The sequence below is a fragment of the Caenorhabditis remanei genome, chromosome IV (genome assembly GCF_010183535.1).
Source record: "Caenorhabditis remanei strain PX506 chromosome IV, whole genome shotgun sequence".
Taxonomy (NCBI): Eukaryota; Metazoa; Nematoda; class Chromadorea; order Rhabditida; family Rhabditidae; genus Caenorhabditis; species Caenorhabditis remanei.
Genome location: NC_071331.1, coordinates 15,619,534 through 15,641,988, shown reverse-complemented (window position 1 = coordinate 15,641,988; position 22,455 = coordinate 15,619,534). Strand labels below are relative to the sequence as shown.

General features: G+C 37.4%; 10 protein-coding genes across 10 annotated transcripts; 2 read left to right on the top strand and 8 right to left on the bottom strand.

Annotated features, from left to right (window-relative positions):
- Positions 1–80: 80 nt before the first annotated feature.
- On the bottom strand, positions 81–1,389 carry GCK72_014359 (uncharacterized protein; the record flags this gene model as incomplete). The annotated part of the gene is made up of 7 exons (XM_003102660.2): positions 81–342; positions 389–482; positions 533–695; positions 774–921; positions 968–1,087; positions 1,135–1,330; positions 1,377–1,389. The coding sequence occupies 7 exons, from the start codon at positions 1,387–1,389 to the stop codon at positions 81–83; spliced, it is 996 nt and encodes a 331-aa protein (XP_003102708.2).
- A 740-nt stretch (positions 1,390–2,129) lies between these two features.
- GCK72_014358 (uncharacterized protein) lies at positions 2,130–3,207 on the bottom strand (the record flags this gene model as incomplete). Its single annotated transcript, XM_003102768.2, has 3 exons — positions 2,130–2,283; positions 2,328–2,918; positions 2,966–3,207. 3 exons carry the CDS (start codon positions 3,205–3,207, stop codon positions 2,130–2,132), a joined length of 987 nt encoding a protein of 328 aa, XP_003102816.2.
- Positions 3,208–3,821: 614 nt separating this feature from the next.
- Positions 3,822–9,759, bottom strand: GCK72_014357 (uncharacterized protein; the record flags this gene model as incomplete). The annotated part of the gene is made up of 28 exons (XM_053730256.1): positions 3,822–3,920; positions 3,964–4,126; positions 4,174–4,437; positions 4,484–4,659; positions 4,704–5,099; positions 5,142–5,257; positions 5,303–5,411; positions 5,457–5,637; positions 5,686–5,940; positions 5,988–6,099; positions 6,147–6,278; positions 6,323–6,457; positions 6,505–6,657; positions 6,707–6,777; positions 6,827–6,925; positions 6,972–7,148; positions 7,194–7,310; positions 7,354–7,587; positions 7,633–8,356; positions 8,400–8,520; positions 8,565–8,681; positions 8,727–8,816; positions 8,868–9,060; positions 9,108–9,189; positions 9,235–9,379; positions 9,427–9,516; positions 9,561–9,653; positions 9,697–9,759. 28 exons carry the CDS (start codon positions 9,757–9,759, stop codon positions 3,822–3,824), a joined length of 4,707 nt encoding a protein of 1,568 aa, XP_053585028.1.
- A 206-nt stretch (positions 9,760–9,965) lies between these two features.
- On the bottom strand, positions 9,966–11,003 carry GCK72_014356 (uncharacterized protein; the record flags this gene model as incomplete). Its single annotated transcript, XM_003102744.2, has 4 exons — positions 9,966–10,166; positions 10,214–10,693; positions 10,738–10,813; positions 10,885–11,003. 4 exons carry the CDS (start codon positions 11,001–11,003, stop codon positions 9,966–9,968), a joined length of 876 nt encoding a protein of 291 aa, XP_003102792.2.
- A 311-nt stretch (positions 11,004–11,314) lies between these two features.
- GCK72_014355 (uncharacterized protein) lies at positions 11,315–12,236 on the top strand (the record flags this gene model as incomplete). Its single annotated transcript, XM_003102790.2, has 2 exons — positions 11,315–11,396; positions 11,443–12,236. The coding sequence occupies 2 exons, from the start codon at positions 11,315–11,317 to the stop codon at positions 12,234–12,236; spliced, it is 876 nt and encodes a 291-aa protein (XP_003102838.1).
- GCK72_014354 (uncharacterized protein) lies at positions 11,648–13,963 on the bottom strand (the record flags this gene model as incomplete). Its single annotated transcript, XM_053730255.1, has 9 exons — positions 11,648–12,033; positions 12,350–12,412; positions 12,458–12,572; positions 12,622–12,710; positions 12,758–12,926; positions 12,972–13,316; positions 13,369–13,504; positions 13,553–13,787; positions 13,870–13,963. 9 exons carry the CDS (start codon positions 13,961–13,963, stop codon positions 11,648–11,650), a joined length of 1,632 nt encoding a protein of 543 aa, XP_053585027.1.
- A 461-nt stretch (positions 13,964–14,424) lies between these two features.
- On the bottom strand, positions 14,425–15,769 carry GCK72_014353 (uncharacterized protein; the record flags this gene model as incomplete). The annotated part of the gene is made up of 4 exons (XM_053730254.1): positions 14,425–14,451; positions 14,564–15,176; positions 15,221–15,351; positions 15,422–15,769. The coding sequence occupies 4 exons, from the start codon at positions 15,767–15,769 to the stop codon at positions 14,425–14,427; spliced, it is 1,119 nt and encodes a 372-aa protein (XP_053585026.1).
- A 1,286-nt stretch (positions 15,770–17,055) lies between these two features.
- GCK72_014352 (uncharacterized protein) lies at positions 17,056–19,903 on the top strand (the record flags this gene model as incomplete). Its single annotated transcript, XM_003102811.2, has 11 exons — positions 17,056–17,142; positions 17,195–17,382; positions 17,430–17,543; positions 17,592–17,762; positions 17,809–18,008; positions 18,550–18,657; positions 18,711–18,858; positions 18,903–19,195; positions 19,245–19,555; positions 19,602–19,700; positions 19,751–19,903. The coding sequence occupies 11 exons, from the start codon at positions 17,056–17,058 to the stop codon at positions 19,901–19,903; spliced, it is 1,872 nt and encodes a 623-aa protein (XP_003102859.2).
- Positions 19,904–19,985: 82 nt separating this feature from the next.
- On the bottom strand, positions 19,986–20,915 carry GCK72_014351 (uncharacterized protein; the record flags this gene model as incomplete). The annotated part of the gene is made up of 3 exons (XM_003102682.2): positions 19,986–20,320; positions 20,369–20,629; positions 20,675–20,915. 3 exons carry the CDS (start codon positions 20,913–20,915, stop codon positions 19,986–19,988), a joined length of 837 nt encoding a protein of 278 aa, XP_003102730.2.
- A 364-nt stretch (positions 20,916–21,279) lies between these two features.
- GCK72_014350 (uncharacterized protein) lies at positions 21,280–22,254 on the bottom strand (the record flags this gene model as incomplete). The annotated part of the gene is made up of 5 exons (XM_053730253.1): positions 21,280–21,432; positions 21,482–21,655; positions 21,733–21,828; positions 21,883–22,165; positions 22,211–22,254. The coding sequence occupies 5 exons, from the start codon at positions 22,252–22,254 to the stop codon at positions 21,280–21,282; spliced, it is 750 nt and encodes a 249-aa protein (XP_053585025.1).
- Positions 22,255–22,455: the final 201 nt, after the last annotated feature.

The following is a 22,455-nucleotide window of genomic DNA, read 5'->3' as shown; positions in this document are numbered from 1 at the left end:
TGACACTGTAATTTTAACTGAATGCTCCTACTTATCAATTAGTTAACAGGTGTCTCGTTTATTGTAATAAAATAATACATTTATGTGTAGTTCATTGGCTGAATATGAACAACCAGAGCTCCCATGCCGTAGTTCATGTTTCCATAAGTCGGAGCTGGTGCGTTTCTTGTTTGATCCTGTTCGCTTGAAGCAACATTAATCTGATTCGGAATAGGAACTGATTGCTCCATTACTACATTGTGAATTGCTGGTATAAGAGCATTAGTGGATGACGTGGATGGAGGATCAGTCACTATTTTAGTCACTTCCGCAGTTGAAGTTGTTTTTGAGAAACTCCATTTTCTAAAATCAATTATTTTCAAGTACTTTCCAATCATTCAGTTCTTACTTTAAATCTGGCAAAAGTGCAAAGAATGCGATCAAAATGAATAGAGGAGTGATCTCAAAAGCCTTGTATCGATAGGTTGTCATCACAATGTAGGCTAGAAAAACAAGAGATTTTTCTAGAAAATTAACACCTGGAATCACTTACGAATCGGGAATTGATCAGTGATGCCGACGACCATGAATAACAAATCCATGATTGTGATTACGGTATTAAAGAGAACTGGAGGAGACGCAGAGAGGACGAAGAGGAAAAGACGACAACGGGTTGCAAGCTTCTCTTGAGTGTATTTAGTACACGATGCAAGAATCTGAAACATTTTGTAAACGATTATTGCATTTATATGAGGAAATCAGTTTCTATTTCCAAAAAAGGGAGAACAACTCACTCCAATTAGAATAATGATGTTCGAAACAGCCATTCCAACATAAAAGATGACATAAATGTAGAACGGCATTGAGAGAAGAAGTTTGTTGAAATTCACATTCAAAACGGAGACAAAAAGAGAAACGGCAATTGATGGAATGTAGTAAAATCTATTAAAATACATCGATTATTCCAATGTTTATTGAATTAACTTACAGTGTCCACGAGCTTTTGATATCCTTTTCTCTCAAAAAGACATATAAAAGTACTGATGAAGTATACTGTAGGTACAGTGTGTAGTGAAATGTTGTTTCAACACTACTTGCCACAAAAAGCCTGGAAAAAAGGTGTTTTAATTAATCAAGATAGGATTGGTTGGTTACCAAGAAAACTGTGGATACTGTACCAAAATAAGTATGACAGACTTGAATGTTCTAACAAGAAGATTCACAAAAATCTGAGATACGGTAACTGTCATCAATGATTTTGTGACACTTGATTCACTTTTCAACAAGTAAATCAACCAGAAAATAGTGAGAATTGATGTGAAAAGAAGAGTTCCCAAGTCAATTCGAGTTGCTGAAATACTCCAATTTATTTTTTTTATTTTCAGAGATTAAGGTACCTCCTTCGAACATATAAATTCTGGGTTGATTTGAATAGAGGTCGGTGTATTGAGATATCGGTGTCATTTCATAGGCAACATCATTCCAATTGAATTCCTGTGACATGGCACAAATGCCACGTCACAGATTGACAAATCAGTTGAGAAAATAAAAGTTTTCTTGGAGAGCTTTCTCAAGTTGAAGGAAAAGTCTTGTGAAGTGGGTTCTCGTTACCATCTGAATTCAATTTTCAGCTGCTTTGGTGTTAATTACAAAAACGAGAAGGCAGCTGAATATTTCTTTGAGAATCACGAGAAATGGTGACCAGTCAAGAAATCGAGAAAACACATTTATTCAGAGAAAAAATTAAGTTCACTTACGATCTGCTGGGATGATTTTGAAGGCACATTACGCCACCAATCATGGAAGATCAATGAAAATGACTGGAAAATTCTCACATGATGGATATTTTGAACTGGAAATGAGGTGGTCATCCATTTTTTCGATAACCAGGGCATTAATCAAGAAACGATCTTACAAAATTGTTCAAAACTGAGTCAAGTTTTGAACAGTTTTGAACAATATCGTAAGATCGTTTCTTGATTAATGCCCTGGTTACCGAAAAAATGGATGACCACTTCATTCCCAGTTCAAAATATCCATCATGTGAGAATTTTCCAGTCATTTTCATTTTTCGCGATCTTCAATGATTGATGGCGTAATGGCACTTCGAAATCATCAAAGGAGATCGTGTTCGTTGAGTATAACATGTTCTAAGGGAAAATGTCTTCTTTTCTCCATATATAAAACTTCATACATTTTGAGGTAAATTGAATTGATGCCACTTTATCATTCTTCTTATTTTCGATAAATAATGATCCATTGAATGCGATTTGATTCGTTTGATCACTCAGATAAAAAAGATCCCTGAAAAAATTGCAAGAAGTTCTGAAAAATGTTGAGAAACTCACTCTTCATTATACGGAAAGAATTTTGGAGTTTTTGAACGGTCTTGTTTTTTAACTTGATATCTATCTAGAAGTTCTTGAAGGAAAGGTTCTCCTCGTAGAGTTTTAGTGATATGAACGAGTTTCAGATTCTCATAATAATCTCCATCTATCCACTTTTCAATGAATTCATGAACTTGAACAATAGGAACACAACCTTCAAAAACTGCATGGGTGCCTCTGAAGTACTGTAAGTAATACATAAACGATTTCTCACGAACGTAAACGCTCAAATTTCTGAGAGAGAATATACTCGAGGTGGGAGACAAGTAATACGGCATTTCTTCTCTCAAAATAAGATATTTGAGGGTAGGATGACGTTTTACAAACTTTTCCAAAGCTACCATTCTCATAGAAGATATTGAAGCACGTCCTACAGAAGAAATCCATCTATAACTTTGAATATTTTCAATAAAAACAGTAAGCTTCAGTTGTTTGGAAGCTGTTGAAAACAAATCGAAAATGTGCTGTTGTAATTCCAACGCCAAAGTTGATCCACATTTTTTACGTTTGAAATGGTAGTAAAAAACATCAGTTTCATCTTCTCTATAACACCTGAAACTAATGTTATAGTATAATCGCATTTAGTATCAAATACTTACACGAAGTTGGCATCCAACGGTATTTGAAATTTATTACGTTGCCACAATTCATTTGAGTCTTGAAAAAAAAAGTAAACTTCTTTTTTCATGAAGGAAAATAATACTCCATGAACTTCCCATTTAAATAACTTAATGAATGTTTTCACTCTTCGAGAAGTCAAAGATAAGATGAACAGTTCAAGAATACTCAGCTCTTGATAAACTCGATGTTGTACCAGCAATGGGAATTTGAGAAGATTCATATCAAAAGTTTCTGAAAACGTGATTTCAAGAGATGAGTATATATCGCTTTGATATTATCGTTTTGGGCAGGCGGTTCAAAATAAAGTTTTCACACTGAAATGTGAAACCATAATTTGTCTTCGATGGAAAAGTGAAACGAAGAAAGTTTTGTAGACGAAGTGAGTTGGATGAGAATGGAAGTTGAAAAACAATAGAAAGAATACAGTTCAATAAGATCAAGATAGAAAATAAGAGGTGTATATGTGAAGACATGTTGTACCGGAGCATCAGTTAGTATAAATAAAATATAATCTAAATTTAAAAAAGAGTATTTTTAAGCCACTATGAGTTCGAACAAAAGGAATAAACTATAATTTTTAGTGAATGTATTGTAGCAACTAAATGTGTTTGTAGAGAGGTTGTTCAATCCTTCTTACGGGTGCAACTCTATTGATTTCCTGTGACTACGTAATAACGTACTGGTCTGTCTCTTTAAATCGTTTGAGTAAATAAACTAGGATGGGGTTTTTGAACTAACACTCCAGCAGACATTTTTTAGAGCACCATAGAAAAGCAGGTGTGGTGACCAGTCAAGAATTCGAGAAAACACATTTATTCAGAGAAAACATCAAGTTCACTTTCCGAATGCTGATGCGACGAACTCGTCGAAGTTTCCAGAACGAATAGAATAAGATTGAATATAAGTACTCAATGACCGAATTATTCCAACGATCTGAATATGAATTGCAGAGAAATTTCAGAGTTTTGATAGTTACCATGTTCATTGTTTCTGCATCATCTTTCCTGAAATTCAATAAAACATTCTTGTTAGCTGATGGCATAACTGTTGCATCAGGCATCGAAAGCAGCAGCATTTTCAGTAATTTATCGGTTTCTGTCTCAGCATTCGGAACAACTTCCAAAATAGTGCATCCCATTCTAAAAGTAAAATAATAGTAACTCTTATTATGTCATTTCTGTCTCACCCAGCTTTGATTGAAGCAGATGGATGAGTGTTCATGAATTGACATTTATACACATGAGCACAACTTGTTGCAGTGTGTTCAGCAAAACTATTGTTACGAGAAGTGTAGATTATACCGACTCCATCGGCACGAAGACGTGCACAAAGAGCCCAAACAGTCATCATTTTCGGATGAGGAAGGAACATTTCGAGTTGATCAAGTATCACAATTGATGGTTTTATCACTAGTTTCGTTAGTAACATCAAAATGCGTCGATCAGAATCTCTGAAGGAATGAAGAGAGTTGGTGGTATGATATGTCTGAAACTAACGTCAACAATTTAATTGGAGTGGTAGCCAGTGATTTCATGTCGAAAGCATTCAAAAGATAGTTGATATGGTCTTCAGTTACTTCGAATCCATGACATGCTGCCACATTTTCAAGAAGTTCGAATGGAGTGTAGAGGATTGGAAGGCACTCAGTATATGGGACATAAGCTACTTGTTCCTGAAACATTGGAACGATGCAGTCCCTTCTTAAACCATACTTACTGTTGTATTCGTTTCAGCAATTGTTTTCAGCAGAGAACTCTTCAATACCGTTTGATCTCCCAACAAATAAGTGGCTGAGTTATCAACTGGAAGCTCTTGATTGTTATCCCATCTCTTCATCGACGACATTTTCTCAATCAGATGCTCTTCATAGTTCGTGATATAGCTCATATCTTCAATACTCGTTGAATTTGCTGCTAAGTTATCGGAACTTATTTTCGATTCGACTTCTTCTCCACCAGCCACGGATCGACTCGGAGTATCTCCAATCGATGGTTTCTCTCCTCCTGTTTCTCCTGTTGTTCCTCCATTTATAGTTGAGAAAACAAAACTATTCTTGATTCGAGCACCTGGCTTCAAAGTTGTTCCTCTCTCGAATACTGATTTGACTGCAGTCTAAAATTGAAATGAATGAGATATCAAACAATTAAAACATACAGAAGATGTGAACCAATGTTGTCGAATGAGAGAGAATCCAGGTTGGAAAACACAAACTGCGAAAACCATGAGGACTAAAAACTGAGCACCACAGAATAAAATGAGTGCTCTGATAGCTGAATGAGATGTACGTATGATGATATCTTCAGAGTTCAACTCACTTCCTCTATTATCTTCAAGAAACTCTCCAGCATTCAGAAAAGCAGCAAGAACTTGAAGAGAAGTTGGAGGACTTATCATACATACCCAGCTTACGAATTGGAGTAACGACTGAAAAAGAGAAAAATTCTGTTGTGACGTTAAGATGATTCGTACCTGTAACGATATTTGATTTTCGGCAGAAAACGATGAAACCATATTGGGAAGACTGACAAGAAGAGAAGATACTGCCATGACAGTAGGAATAACAGCCATCGGATTATTGACAGAAAAGACGAGAAGGTAAATTAGTGGAAGAGTGGATACATATGACATGAACCATGCTCCAAATAAACTGCTGAAAAATTATAAAGTCGAGGTATTTAATTCTAAAAAACCGTCTTACAAGAAACATGAGGCTGTGCTAGTTGAAAAGAATCCCGCGATCAAAGTTATAACGATTAGAATTATGGAAAGAACCAAGAAAACAGCGATATTCGCAGCGAAAAGAAGTCCAAAGTACAAGTAACGAGGCCATGGGAACAAGTGACTGTTCAACCTCATATTCACTGAAACTAATCGTAATGGAAGGATTGCGGAAAGAGTGTAGACGAATGTTTGGAATACTCCCAACATATAAATTAATGCATACGACTCTGATCTGAAAATATCTTGAGTTTCAGTTGGGAGCTCATCATAAAAACGAACAAAATCATAGCCGCTTGATTCTTGTTGACATCATTGAATACAGTTGAGAATCCAGATTTAGTACTACTCGCTCGAAACTTTCCGTTCTCAAGAGTTGTTTTGATTTGCGGATCTGAAGAATGGCCGGTTGAGATTCAAAAACTAATGAGACACTTTTACATTTTCCAGTTAACTTTGAAACCATTAGAGACATCACATAATTCTGTATGATCATTGTGAATGTATCATCTCCACGACTCACAGAAACTAGCTCCAAGTCAGACAATGCAGACTTCTTTTTCCAGTAGACAACTTAAAACATTCAATTCAATCTACACCTGAATATATTTTCATACCCGCTTGATTATCTGCTAACTGTTGTGATCCACTCTTTTTCACAAACGTGACTTGTTCCGATTCCTCTTTATAACAGTCATCACAATATATTGTAATTGGAAAGTCATGAGATTCGAATGATATCTCATGAGTAACTGAAACAACTATTAGTGTGAACTGTACACTTAATGAGTTAATTTACAATGTTGTTTTGTTCCATAAAAAGAGATGAGAGTCAGCAGAGCGAGAGCAAAAAAGAGAACAGAAATAGCGACTGCTTGGAACAGAAACTGTTTATCTTTCAAGATTCGGACCATATTTTTGAAAAAGTGTATAGTTCGGCTCGTTCGTTCTTCTGCAAAAAAACAAATCGAATCGAAATGATTGAAAAACTGGAAACCTACGTTTCGAATAGTACTCTTTCAGTTGCTCATAGTTTGCAAGAGGTTCATACTGACGTGGTTCATAGACTGAGCTGAAATTAAAATGTAATTAAAAAACGATAAAAAAAGCCGATGAGATACTTCGTGTAAACATCATGTATATTTGGCTTGTTTATCTCAATAAACGCAATTTGATATTGTGCAGCCACCGCTTCAAGTTCTTGAAGGATCAAACTGATGCTGAAAATAAAATAAAAGATTTCCTGTGGTTCCCAGTTAAGAATACCTTCTTCTGAAAATAACAGGCAACGTTATACGAATCTTTCCGTTGGGTGTTTCGAAGAATTTGACTTCGTTTCTCATTCTTGGATCACCCAATGTCAGTGCGTCGATCATTCCAGTAATCTGATCATCTGTGAATATATTCACTGGCCAGAGACGAATTTCGAAAACACTTTCAATTCTAGAAAGAAGATATTTGAGAGAGAGGGAATAATTGAAGACATACGATTGTTGAATTCTTTCACACGATCCATTCATAACAACAAATCCTTCACTCAACAGAACTACTTTGTCTGAAATAGTCTCTGTTTCTTCTGCATCATATGAAGAAATAATGATCGATCTGAAAAAGTAATCGTCAAAAATTCTCGTTCCTACTGTAATACCTTTTCTCTTTTCGTTTTTCAATGAATCGAAGAATCATATATTTCCAATCGGGTAATGATTCCTTTGTTGGCCAATCGATCAGAACAATGTCTGGTTCTCCAGCAAAAGCAGCTGCAATTCGAAGGCGTTCTCTCTGAGTTGTCGAGAGAAGATCTAGTGAACGGTCCTCTACTTTAACAAGATCAAGTTCTTTTAACATTTCTTTCAGAGTACCAGATTGCATTGAAACACCTCTGTAACGGTGGAATGTAATTCAATCGCATATCAAAATAACTAACCTCATTCTACTAACAAACTCAAGATACGTTTCAACAGTGAAATAATTCACAATCGGAACATCAAACGCCATCGAAATCACCAAAGGTCTCTGTGACTTTTCCATCATAACTTCTCCATATTCTGGATTCATTCGTCCACTTATTATAGATAGAATCTCTTCACTTCCACATCCATGATTTCCATAAAATGTCGTAACTTCTCCTAGTCGAATTGTCAAACTAACTTGATTCACTTTCCATTGATTATTGATTCTTTTACAAATACCATGCAGAATAACCAATGGTAGATTCGGTTTCTTTGGAGGACCTTTCACCACTGGTTCCTTTTTCACTGACGGCGCCTTATCAACCTTATCTGTAGATTTCCCGTCTTCTGGCTTCTTTTCTTTTTCTTCTGGCTTTTCCTCTCGTGGTGTAAGAATTTGTTGAATGAAGAACTGATCAACTTTCGGAGCTCTCGGAGTAGGCTTCCAGTAGGCACGTTCAATTAGAAAATAGAATTTGAGTGGTTCCTGGGTGTAAGAGAAGAAGAAAGTGTCGAGGTATATGGATAAAGCCATCATCAGAATACAGTTGACAGTCATGCATGCAAGACATATCGCATCCACTGCGAATCCATCATTCTCTATTTTTCCAAAGAATCGAACAGATAGTTGAAAGAATGTAATCCCTTGATAAACATTCCCAAATCCAAATTCTCCAGCAGCCATCAACAGTAATCCAACTGGAAAATTATTTTGAAATGTGAATATTCAAAAGCCTCTAACCGAATTTAGCAAAGAATGGCGATCCGGGGAAAAGAGTTGCAAGGAATATAGCAAAAGTAGTGATACATGCTGCGTAAGAGATAACAAATGGAACGTATGTTGGACTATAAACCATTGGCACCTGAAAATGATTCAAATACTTTCAGAAGACTGTTTGATTCTTACGATTAGCACATTTACTGCCAAGACAATACCACTGATAAGCAGTGAAATTCCGTACCAAAAAACAAATTTGGCGATGAAATACTCGAATCTGCGGGCACGAAGAAATAGAAACATTTTCTGAAAGTATTAGAGTTGAGAGGTAGAATTTGTAGATCTAATTACATAGAATCCACTTTCTCTTTCCTCATTCCACAAATCAATCAGTCGAGAGCAAATCGGAAGAAGAAGAAGCCACGTAATGAATAGATCAGTCTGGAAATGGGATCAGGCGTGTTCAAATCTCTCTGGAAATGTGTAACATACTTGTCTTTTCGAATACATGGGATCTGAATCAGTTCCTTTAATATAGATATTACTGATTTGGAAGTGAGGTCTTCGATGATTGAATCCTCTTGATCTGACAACCCAATAGAGGAAACGGTTGACAATTACTTGTGATTCAACTGCATTTCCCCATGTTTCTTTTCTCTCATTATCACAATGAATACAATAATGTCTGAAAAGAAGATTGACTGATTTCATCTTCAAAAACATTGATTATACTTATTCAAATCTCCTTTTTGACTTATAATATTGTACTCAATGTCTCTTCCAGTTTCGACCAATTTATTGAAAAGAATTAGAACTAAAAACAGTCTCTTTTCTCTATTCAATTCAACACAAAACTTACTATCAATCACTCCATCATCTAGTTTCCTTCTTGCTTTGTCAACCTCTTTCGTGAATTCTAAATCAGGAAACTCTAAATTAGTCAGACGAATCGCATCGTTCACAGAGGAAAACCGATAGTCTACGACTGTTGGAGGGATACATATCTGAATATTTCAGTTACTCTTCTCAAACATTTCCACGTCACCCCTACCATTAATCTCACAAATTTGTGTTTAGTCAACCGAAAGTTATCATAAACAATGATTTTGGACGTTTCGCTTGGAGGCTCAGATGCAACCGGCTGAAACAAAAATAGAGAAATTCCAGATTAAAAGAGATATGTACAGCATTCAGCCACCAAATATTATAAAAAACGAGGAAAATGGCGATAAAGATAAGGATGAAGAATGGATGATTCGATCGGAGATAGAATAGATCCTGAAAATATCCGGAAGTCGTTATCTAATTGAATCGAGATTACTTTTATCCAAATGCTTCGAATCGATCTTCTCGCTGAACTAACACTGCTCAGAACTGAACTCATTATTGTTCGGAAATAAATAGAAATCTGCACCGAAAAGAATGATGACGACGATTTACTTTAGACGTGGCGAATGTAGAAGAAAAACGTGATGACCACGCTCCTTTTTTTTTGAGAATTCTTTGCAATAAAATAAATACCAATAATCATCTAATTTATTGCATGCGAGAATCAATTCAATATAAAAATTGCACATAGAAATAAGAAAATCAGTTGCTCTTTTTTAGCTCTTCAACCTTCTCACGGATTCTTTCGAACTGATAAGAGAAATCAGGATACAGGAATGGTCGATGATCATTTCGATGATCATCAGGGCTATAGTTTTCAGCATGAATCGCTGGCGTCGAGACGGTTGCTTTGTGACGATTGACACGATAACGCCACCAGAACTTACGAACTTTGTCCTCGACCTGAGAATAGAACATTAATAAAGAATTAAAACTTGAAAACAGCTCACCTCTTCAACTGAATACTTGTCTCCCCAAAGTGTCAACAACTTTAAGAACATTGCGTACGGACCCATTCCCCCGGGTTTACGAAGTCTTCCGATAACCGAAAGTTCATCATAAGTCAATCCGATTTCAGCTTCATCCGTTTGTGATACTTTTCCATCAACCAATGGTCTCAACTCTGCAGTTGGAGTTGAATCAATCACACTTCGAAGAGCAGTCATTCCGTATTTTTCATATGCAATTTCCAAAAACTGCCTCAAATCTCTTTTGCTAACTGAACCAATTGGATTGATATCCGCAGATGAGCAATCATATTTCGTGAGATATCCGACGAGACTTTCATCAACATTCGCAGTACCCAATACAAGAAGCCCTCCAGGGCGTTTGTGAGATACAAGTGCGAGTTGAGCAAAAAGATAAGCAAGAACCATTCTGATACGAGCTTGAATATTTTGTAGAGCCATCGTTTCACGGTTATCGGAGCTCTGCAAACATAGTTTTTTCATAATGTGAGTGGAAATTATATTACCTGGAAAGATGGCATAAAACCATATGCTACATTGAAGACTTTAAGAATAGAGCTGACCACAGTATCTATGAAGATCCTGAAAGTTTATTTTTAGATATAACTTCTTGGCTCGATATCTCTTCGTTTAAAAAACAATTATCTACTCACCCACTATGGTTACTGTTTACGTTTTTAGCAAGTCCTTCCGCACATTTTCTCGTTTCATCAGATGAATGTTCGCTAGCCATGTAGCACGTGAATAGCACCTGCAAAAAACCACGATTCATTACTTCACAATGTCAAGTTTAATTAAAACTTCTTTCTATCTAAACTGTCCTTGCCAACCAAACCACTATCATTTCCTTTTTCCTAGGAAAAAATCATCCCATCCTTTCTCTTTCTATTACACAGTTCGCGCGTACCGTTTTTTGCAGGAAGACTGAAGAAATAGTGTACCGAAATCGTGATGATTGTGATGATGTTACCTAACCAAAAGCCAAACCGAAAAAGTAACCGAAAGTGAAAGTAGTCGTTAGGTCGTATAAAAGTGTAGTGGTGGGCATGGAACTTCACCATTCGACGGTCTTCTCTTCTCGTCATGGACATTGACTCGCGCATCAAAGCTTACCGTTTTGTCGGCTATGCTGCCTTGACTTTCTCCACCATTGCGGTGCTGTCAGGTAACAAAATATTTCATATTATATATTCAACCAAATTTTCTTTCAGTGTGCGTGACTCTTCCAATCATGTACAACTACATCCACCACACTCGCAAGGTTATGCACAACGACATTGTTGAGTGCAAATCCGAAGCTCAACGTCTCTACTCTCAAGTCAACCGTATCCCAGACCTCATGATGGCTCACAACCGTACCGCCCGTCAAGCAGGAGAAGGAAACGGGCAATGCGAGGGATGCTGTCTTCCAGGAGCTCAAGGACCACCAGGAACTCCAGGAAGAGTCGGAAGACCAGGAAAGCCAGGAGCTCCAGGGCTCAACGGAAATCCAGGAAGACCACCAAAGGAGCCATGTGAGCCAATCACTCCACCACCATGCAAGCCATGCCCAGAGGGACCACCAGGACCAGCCGGACCACCAGGACCAGATGGAAACAAGGGACCACTCGGACCACCAGGACCACCAGGACCAGAAGGACCAAATGGAGAACCAGGAAACAAGGGACCAGCCGGACCACCAGGACCAGGAGGAAAGCCAGGACCAGCTGGACCACCAGGAGAGAACGGAAGCAACGGAGAGCCACAACCAGGAGCACCAGGAGAGCCAGGACAACCAGGACAGCCAGGACCACGTGGACCAGCTGGAGAACCAGGAAAGGATGGAACTCCAGGAGGTCAAGGAGAGAAGGGAGCCAGCGGAGAGCCAGGAGCACCAGGAAGAGATGGACAACCAGGACATCCAGGACAACCAGGAAAAGATGGTCGTCAAGGAGAGAAGGGAGTCTGTCCAAAATACTGTGCTCTCGATGGAGGAGTCTTCTTCGAGGATGGACACCGCCGTTAATTTCAACGCTGATTCCGCGAGCGGATTTCTCAACTTTAGGTCATTTTGTGTGCTCAATAAATACATTTTGCGCCAACCAATTTTACCACTTTATGTTTAAGTTACCTGATTACACAGCTCGGCAGGATCTTCTACAACCTTCTTCCCACCCAAATAATAAGCCGGGTCGTCTCCACCTAAATCACAAACAGAGTTGAATGATTCAAACTGAATGAGCTTACCATCAGTTTCTCGTCTTCTTTTGACAGCCCCACATACTTTCTCGCACATCAATCGAACCATTGCTGCAACTGCAGATGAATCTTGTCCACCGGAAAGTGGAATGAAGTATCCAGCCTAAACAAACAATAATATTAGAATGGTCAACGCTATTTTGAGACTTTACCATTCCACTTCTTCTTAAATAAGTCCATAGATAGGCTGGTGGCCCATGACACAATTCAGCAATAGGTGACAGCTGGAGTTCTTCCACATCTGAAAATTCATCTCTCCAATACTTTTCGCATTATTTTCAGACATACTTGTAATTGGTTCGGTACATTTCTCATTGAACTTCACACCTCCAATCATATTTCCTTCAAATCTTATAGGAACCACGGTTATCTGATCTGATGCATTTCCTCTATTACTTGATTTCATTTGACGGAAGGTAGAGTTATCAGATAAATCTACGATGGCCGTGGTAACACACTGGAAATATATTATTTTTTGAACACATAAAATCCTGAAACTAACGGTATCTTCAATATCAAATTGATGAATTTGTGCCAACAAATCTCCGTTTTGTGCAATTGTCGACGCTCCATCGTAATAAACTCGATCTCCATCACATCCACGATGATTTGCATATAGATAAACCCCGCCAACTTTTGCAGATGACCCAAGAATGAGTTGGTTAATACGGTAATTTGACTTTCCGAGAATATGATGACTTCCTGATCCATTACACATTATATCAACGCCTTGTTCAGATAATCTGATATTTGTTGAGCGTGCTGACCACAACTCTTCGCAAATTTCGAAACCAACACGTACATTGTCAGAAGATTCGAGTATTCCGTCACCGAAAGGAACATAGCTCTTCAATAATATTTGGTTGTCCAATTACAGAATTTAACAAGTAATATCAAACCTGTTCAAAGTAAAATTCTGAGTTTAATGGCATCTGATAGTGCTTGAATGTTTCGGTCCATTTGACAAACCATCTTGATTCTCTATAAACATTATCATCTGCCAGCCCCATTTTTGCACGAATGAATAGAAGTCGCCTGCAACAATTTGTTGGAAACTATTCTTGGAAATATAATTTATTTTACCCATTCTTGAATGCGGCTGCACAGTTATATAATAGCCCACGGAATCGTGTTGGTAATCCAGTGATAACCAGCAGATTCGGCCATTCTTTGCTTTTTTCCACCAACTTGCTCAGCATTTCCCATGAATGTCTTTCAGTATCAAGTTCAAAAAAGTGATCAGCGCATCCATAACCAGGAATTTCAAGCTCAGGACCCAATCGTATACGAGCTCCAAGTTCAGATGCTTCAGAGCAAGCTATAAATAATTTTATGGGATTGGATAATGTTTTGTTGAAGCTGAATATCTTTTTACTACGATGAGTAAGTTGAATTCCTACTTTTCACGATTCTTTCATAGTTTCCTCGAAAGTCCAACGCCCAGTTGTTAACTGTACAAGTGGCCACACGACAGCGGCGGTCCCACTGATCCATTCTCTGAATTGACGTTGTTTTTTTTTAATTCGAGGAAACTACTAAATAGTTGGGTATCTGATCTGAAACATGTTTAAAGTAAATATAATGCTGTAAAAATGGCGACTTTCATTAAAACTATTCTCCGAACAGGAAACAGTGGAAGATAGTTGATAGGAAAGAAGAAAGGAAAGCGATAGACCACATGAAGAAAAGACGGGATGAGAAAATGAAAATGCAGACCGAAAATGTTAAAAAAGGAGAAGAATCACAATTAATGAGACAGTGACTAAAGTTGGGATTTGATTGACTGGAACGAACTTGTATCACTTCTTGATTCCAAACGAAAAGTTTAAATAAATACTGTTTTGGTGCTACGAACAATAAATTACATTCAGAGAAATACACAAGTTTAAAAGGTGGATAGGCGAGTGAAAAAAGAGAAGAGTGGAGAGAGGAAGGAAGTCGCCATGAGCAGTTGCTTAATTCTTTTTCTTCGAGTCGCTTTCCTGAAAATTTTAGTTATTGAGACGGAAATAACGAGGGAAGTATATTGAGACGGGGACCAACTGCACATAGCGGTGGTCTTGAATACAGTAGTCTAACTTTCTTTTCACTTACCGAGTCTTGTCGTTTTTTCTCTTTTTTGGGCTGAGAAGCTGCAACATTAGCCTTCTTTTTTTCCTTCTTTGCGGCGCTATCACGGAATCGTCCCAAATGGTAAGCGACAAACGAGTAAAGAAGATAGAGTTGGAGAAGAACGACTCCAAGAAGCATATTCAATCTCAGGACAGCTGTGTTGAAGTTTCCAGCAGAATAGTCAATGAACGGCTGTTCAGCTTGACGGAGGCCATACCAGAAAGTCATAACTGCTAGAATCACGGAACAGAATCGAGCCAAAATGAAGATAATGTTGAACGCTTGGAACGCAGGAGCCGAGAATGTTTTGCGTCCAAGGAAATGAGCAAGGCGTGCGATATGGAAAACCAACTGAGTGAAGTACTCGAGAACGATGAGTACCAATCCAACACGGGTGAAGTTCAAAAAATAGGCAGCTGAGATAAAAATAATGTGAACAAAGGCTTGCACAGTCTTCTGGCGGATTTCCTCGCGCTTCAGCTTTTGAAAGTAGAATTCTGGGAATTGATGAACCCAATATGCCAATTGCAGAAGGAAAAAGATCTTGTAAGAAGCGGTCATAACTCGATGTTCCGCTGGATATCCAAGCCAAATTCTGAAATGATTGAATGCATATTGGTTTTGAAAATTCACACTTACCTTTTGATATCAATGAAGTTTTCTAGTTGTTCAGAGATGAGGAAGAGAGCATGGCCGAGAGAATACGCGACAAAGAAAAGCTGATGGAACGACTCTCCGAACTTGAAAGTGGAAACCTTCGAAAGATGAGTCTGAAAAAAATATACTGGTAAAAAATTCTCAAACAAAAACTGCTTATAAGAAACAAAATTGTGCCCTCACCTTCTTTGTAAGTTTATCAAGACCATACTCCTGTACAACAGCATGAACAACGATCCAGCAAATCGAATAGAAAAAAACAGCTGGCAAGTCAAAAAGACCACTTAAATAACCATAAACTTCACGATCTTGGCCTCCTTCTCCAGCTGCTTCTACGACATAAGTACCGTTGTATTGAGGAGCAATGAACACCGATGAGATTGAGTTAGTAAATGGAAACATCAATCCAACGATGAATACCATAATGATACAGGACATAATATCTCCATGATTTTGAATAACGAATTCATGAGACAAAACTGGCGGCTGAGCCTTTTTCGAAGCTTTTGTCCCTCCTTGTGGCTTAACCATGGCTGAAAAACGACTATAATTATTTGTTTACTTGAACGTCGTAATGATATCGAGTTTAAAAACGCATCAGAATCTGTTCGAACGAACACATTTAGGTCAGCAATATGAAAAACTAAAAACCAAAATCAAGAAGAAAACTGATACTCCCGGAATACACATAAGTACTGTATTATGCTTTCACAGGTATTATGATCCAGCGATGTGGTATTATTCCACAAAAAATATTATTTTTTGAAAAAGGAACAAGTATATGTCCTAACCAGACAGAAAACTTCGATACTTGAATCGCGTTCAAACATTTTCGGTGAAGTTGAAACTTGAAACAGAATATACAGAAAACAAAGAGAGTGCGCGAGAGAAGATGCAGACATGCATAGAAAAGGCTTTCCTTCCAACACAACTAAATTAAGAGGCGTGGCCTTCAGAATCGATAGACGACGAGTGAGCATGAAAGCATGAGCATGAGATCCGTAGGAGGCACTACAAGTGAGCAAGAACGAGAGAAGATAGGAAACGATGGAGCTCACACATACTGGAAAACTTTTATAGAACTAAACAGTTCAAGTTTCAGAAGTAGCCCCTAACTTATACAGAAAATGGCGAAAAGATTGCATCTTTCAACGTATCACAGGAAAAAAAGAACAAGACTTAACAATCTGTATCTGATTTGAAAACGAAGATGTATCCAATCAACTGGAAGGCGAGGAGTAGTTTGAAAAAGGATAATTCCGTCTTATTTCACTATGACAATACCGAACGAGAACGAGACAAAGTGTAAAACTGTTATGATTTCCTTATCGGAACACATTCGTTTTAGGAAAAGCGATCGCCGTCACATCGCTGCCTACTTCCCAGTTTTGCAGTTTGGGTACTGTAAGTGTGGCAGGAAAAGCAGAAGAGACGCAGAACGCTCATGCATCTTTCTCGTCCAGGCAATGCGAGGAGGAGCGGTGTAACGCAGAAAGAAAAAGTGGCAATGACCTCGTTTAATTTCTGATGGATTACGCATTACACTGGTGAATGAAAGAAGAAAAAATAAAACAAAGCAATTTCAAATGAAAACTATTTCAAAGCTAGAAAAACAGAACAAACTCTTGTAGAGTGATTGACAAAATCACCATATTTGGTAGAATTTATCCAAAGTCCACGTGGAGCGTTCAGCAAACGCGCTCTCTCGCACAGCCGACAAATGCGAGTTTTATAAAAGTTGGTTTTTCATTAAATTGAATAAAAGATTCAATATTGAATGTGAATCCTCGAAAAAGATTTCATAGAATCAGGAGACAATGTGGAAAATAACTGAACATTTGTATTTGGCCCAACTTCCCATGATTATCGGCCCCACTAATAAGCAAGAATTTGTTAAAAATGAGGTAAAATCTTCAATAATCTGGGAGAAGACTTATTAGAACCAATGTTTTTCAGATCAAACGAGTACTCACTTTGGAAACTGAACCAATCCCAGAGAAAAAACATATAGAAAATGTAGATTACAAGTTTTTGTACCTCCTAGATATGCCGAATGAACCAATTCTTTCTAATGGGTTACTGGAAGAAGCTGTATCATATATCGAAGAAGGAGTAGAAAAAGGAGAAAACGTAGTAGTCCACTGGTATGAAAAACGAAACAGCAGGCTGAACTACTGATAAACATTTTCAGCATCGCTGCCGTTTCCCGGAGTGTTTCTGTTTGTGCTGCTTTTCTGATGTACAAGAATAAGTGGTCAATGGAAAAAGCTTTGAAAATGGTTGCAAGTGTAAGAAAGACTATTGGGTAACTTCAAAAAATGGCAAAAAATTAAATTAAATAAACAATTTTGAGACCGAACCCAGGATTCCTGGCACAGTTAAAAATTTGGGAACGATGCGAAATGGATTTTATTGTGGAAAAATACAAAAATCTGAGTCTTGATATCCCTGGTGTTTTGGATGCAGATTCAAAAACTCTTTGGAGACAACCCGTGATCGATGATCGGACGAAGACACGTTTCAAGTAGACCAAGTCATTTCAAACTACTTTTCATCCAACCAATTTACAGATGCCGGCAGTGCCGTAAGGTAATCTTCAACAGTGACAATTTGGTTCATCCCCAGTTGACCGAATCCTGCCAGAAGTATCTTATTGAACCAATGGAATGGCTCAATATCACCGCAAGTACCTGCTCAGCCAGCCATTCTTGTGGTGCTAAGCTCGGAAATTTCATTGCGACGGGCTCGAAGTGTGGATGCAATAAATTTGGTAGTTTTTCTTTCATCGAATTATTTTTGAAAATAGTATTTCAGTTAAACGATGGATTTTTATTGATAAATCAAAGATTGATCGAGTGGAAATCGTCAGTTAAAAGATAAAGTTCCATCCAAATAATTTGTTACATATTTTAATTTGTTTTCTTCTTTCACGTTTTCCAATTCTCACTCCCATTCCCGGTAGCTCTTACTGTTGAAAAGTTGTTACCGTTGTTGATAAAATAAATTATTCAAAAAAGAAACGAATTTGTACATATCCTTTCAGACTTTTCAATTATTCTATTTCTTGATCAAACATTCATTTTTTGTTAAACTTTCCCCGAAATCCAAAAAATGCGCCTCCAAAGTCTGAAACAATTACATCCTTTCTTCTGTTACAGAGCAAATAAAAAGAGCCACTCCCCAATATGTATGTGTGCTCAGCCGATTTCTTTTCCTATTGTCCAATGGTATAAAATCTAGAATGGCATCTTTGGAAGACTCTTTTGTTCGTCATTTCGAACAATAAATGTCCGTGTTTTTATTTTTTATAGTCATTTCATATCTGTGTGAATACTCTATTGCTGCCAAACAATCATGGGAAATTAATCAAGAACTTGTCTCAAATGAGAATAAAGAGCATACGGTATTTGGTGATATGCGTGAGTTTTGAACTCCCAATTCTGAAAACTACCGTATTCCCTCTCCGTTTTAGTCCTAACTCCTGCTCAATTGCTTCGATACGAAAACTCAAAAGATTCGGATCTAACAATTCGTGGAGTTTCAATCAAAGGAAATTCGATGAATCGATGGGAAAAGAATACAGTACCCTTTGTAATATCTCCTCAATATTCAGCTAATCAGTGAGAAATTTCAATGTTTCAAAAGTTCATTTCGAAACTTTCAGAAAGAAAATACTCATATCATCCCTCCGTTATTTTGAAAAGATGTCCTGCTTTAAATTTGTTGATCGTACAACTCAAAACGACTATCTTTTCATTGTTCCACTCGATGGATGTTATTCTTATGTTGGTAAAATTGGTGGACGACAAACACTTTCATTGGCTGCTGACTGTATTGCTGATTATATCATCTGGCACGAAATGATGCATGCAATTGGATTCGAGCATGAACATCAGAGACCTGATAGGGATTCATTCATTCGAGTGGATTACTCAAATGTTATTCCAGGACAAATGAGTAAGATTTCGATTTGGAAAGTATGGGTTTTGACCCTGACTAATTTCAGTAAACTTTGATAAACTCCAACAAAATCAAGTTGAATTCCCTGATTCGTATGATTACAAATCAATAATGCATTATGATGGATATGCATTTGGACGAGTTGATACCTCTCGCCAAGTTCGTTTAGCAACTATGATTCCACTGAAACCGGGAGTCCGATTGGAAGATAATATGAAATTCACTGCAACTGACATTGAGAAATTGAATAGATTAGGTCAATGTGGTACACGTGGAGGACAGTACAGTAACCAAGGAGTTGCTGCAACAACGTGTAAAGATGTAGCAACAGTTACTAGCTGTGAAGGAAATAGAAGAGTGAGTATGATCTCTTGAAGATTATTATAGTATTTGAATGTTTCAGCGTGGAATGTGTAAGAACCCATTTTACAAACAAATGATGATAAAATCGTGTCAGAAGACGTGCAGACTTTGTTCATACACGAGGATGATTGATGAAGACGTTAGTTGCAATTATCAGGTGTATACATTGAATAACTTAGTGAAATTCAGGATGAGCTGATCCCAAATACAACATTGAAGCCGTTAAAGTGCGAGGACAAACACCCACGTTGTGATATTTACTCTCAAAATGGTTTCTGCACTCTTCCATTTTACGACGATGTTCGATACCAATTGTGCGCCAAAACGTGTAATTTATGCTAGGAATTTCTCTAATGATCTTGAAATTAATTTATTGAATTTATGATACATTGAAAAATGAAAAATGAAAACAAAACAAAAGGAATTACAAAAATCGAGAACTGAACCAGATGCTAAGAATTGAGGAGAAGAGAACAGAATAGGAGATTCCAGAATTACAAAATTGTTTATCTTTACAAAAACACTGAGTATACTGACTTTTGACTGCAACGCCGCCTGGATTAGTAAACACGTCATAGGTTTGACACGAGTTGTCTAATCCAAGAATATTGACATTTGTGCAGGTTTTTGTCATTTGGAATCCACCGTCTAACTTGATTTGTTGTTTCATACAGTACTTCTTGGTGCATTTTGATTCGTGACAATTGTCTCCCTCAGCTGGTGTACATTCATAGCAATTGAGTGGAGTACTATTCAATACTAAAAACAAAATTAATTTGATATTTTAAGACAAAGATGAACACTCACGATTGTTATTTGTCTGATTTGCACAAGTAACTCCACTCATAAAATCGGTTTGAGTGAATTCAATGTCATTACATAACTCTTGATCTCCACACAACAAACTCATCATTCGAACATTCACAACATTTCCTCTTCTATCAGCCATTCGATACGTGTTATCCAGCTCACAAAAGTCGCCTCCATTATTGGTTATTCTGTCAGATACTGAGTTTGTGAGGGTACGATGACAACCACGGACGACATATGTTGTTGGAGTTTGAGACGCTGAAATTAGGATAGTTTTTGGTTTATAATCATTGAAAAACTAACATCCGATTTCATCTGGATTTTCGAAAACCATAGTCAGGCAAGGTCCAGAACAAGATTCTCTAGTGGATGAAGATGCTCTATTCGAACAACTTCCAGTGAAATAAGCGTCAGGAACAGGTGCCAATCCAGTCAAATACCATTTGTCTTTCAAGTCAGAACTCGCACAAGTATAACAGTTACGAGTGGTTTGAGAAGAGCAGAAAGGGATGAGAACAGTTACGAAAAGAAGAAAAAGTTGCATTTCTATTTGGGAAATGAAGTGAAGTAAGAAGAGAGATGACTATAAAAGGAGTGATGAAGTATATTTGCTTATCCGGGTGAATCATTTCACAAGACTGGCACGAATTGACCGAAAGAAAACATCGTGTCGGGCGGTACCGAGTATATTCATATATGAGTTATCATTTAGATATTCTTATTTCAAAATAGAGTTTCGGAAACACAATTTACCAGTGGGACTACAGTAACCAATTCAGGGAATTTGTTATCTTCTGTAAATCCGTGTTAGACAAACATTTTTATTTATGTCAATTAGCAAAAAATTGTTTTAAGTCACTGAAACTGAAATATTATTGTTTCAGAATAGCGAAAACAACCGGAACCTCTTATTGACATATTTTCAGAATGAATTTTTCATCAACTTTCGCTTTGTGATCCGTTTCGGTTTCTTCTAAAAGTTGCAACAAGTTTCCAGTAGTTTCTCTCAAATCAGACTTCAAATTAGCGATGGAATTGGCTGTTTCCTGATCCCAATGTTCCTTCAAAATTAAGAATTGTTGGATTATCTTTTGACTTTTTTACACTTACAGGTGTCAAATGAATAATCGATGATTGGATTTGATGAAGAATATTTCTCAGTTTCCTGACTTCATTGTCAATTTCATTCAAATTTTTAGAAGACACTGGAAAGTTTCCAGAACAAAGCTTATAATCAAGATACTCTGTGATCTTTCGTCCTTGAGTAGATGCATTTTCAGCATTCTGAATAATGAATGAGTTCAACCTCCTAAAGTGAAATGTACCTTTTCTTGAAGAATCATGGCAATTTTCAAATTCACGTCGTCTTGGGTTTTTTTCGACACTTCAACGTCTTCATGTTGTTCGAGCATAGCTCCCAAAACTGAACAAAAACTGCCACAGAGCTCAATGAGTTTCTGAAAAAGTAATTGAAATGAGTGACCAGTTTAAAACGTTTTTTCAAATCTCACTTCTGGATGTAATTCCGCAAACATCAAATGATTTGTCATCATGGAACGGATTGCATGCAATTGTGCTGAGTGTTGTTGTCTAAGTTTGATATTTTCAGCTTTTGCTGCTTCCAACTTTCTCTCAAATTCCTCTTTGACCCTTCTGCTATTTTCTTCATGTTGCTTCGCATATTGAACTGCTCTTGACATCCATTCGTTATGAATTGCATTCACTAATTCTTTGACTTGAGTCTCCGCATCTGCTCCCCTACGTATATTTTCCAGAGTTCTTTTCAACTGATCTCTTGAAAAATATTCCTTCAAAACCGAACTGGATATAGATACTTACTCAACAGCTCTGTCAATTTCAGATGGAATATTACTGAAACTCATAGTTCCTATGATAAGATAAGAGGTTCTGAAGTGATCTGTAAACTAACTCAAATAAAAATGTCTCAAAAATATTCGTTTATTGAAAGTAAATTTTAGGTGAAAAGAAGAAGAAAAATGGAGTGAAGGAGTAAGAAAAAGGGAAAAGAGAAAAGAGAAGAAGGAAGCAGGTTCTGACGGTGAAATATAAGAGTGAGCAACTTC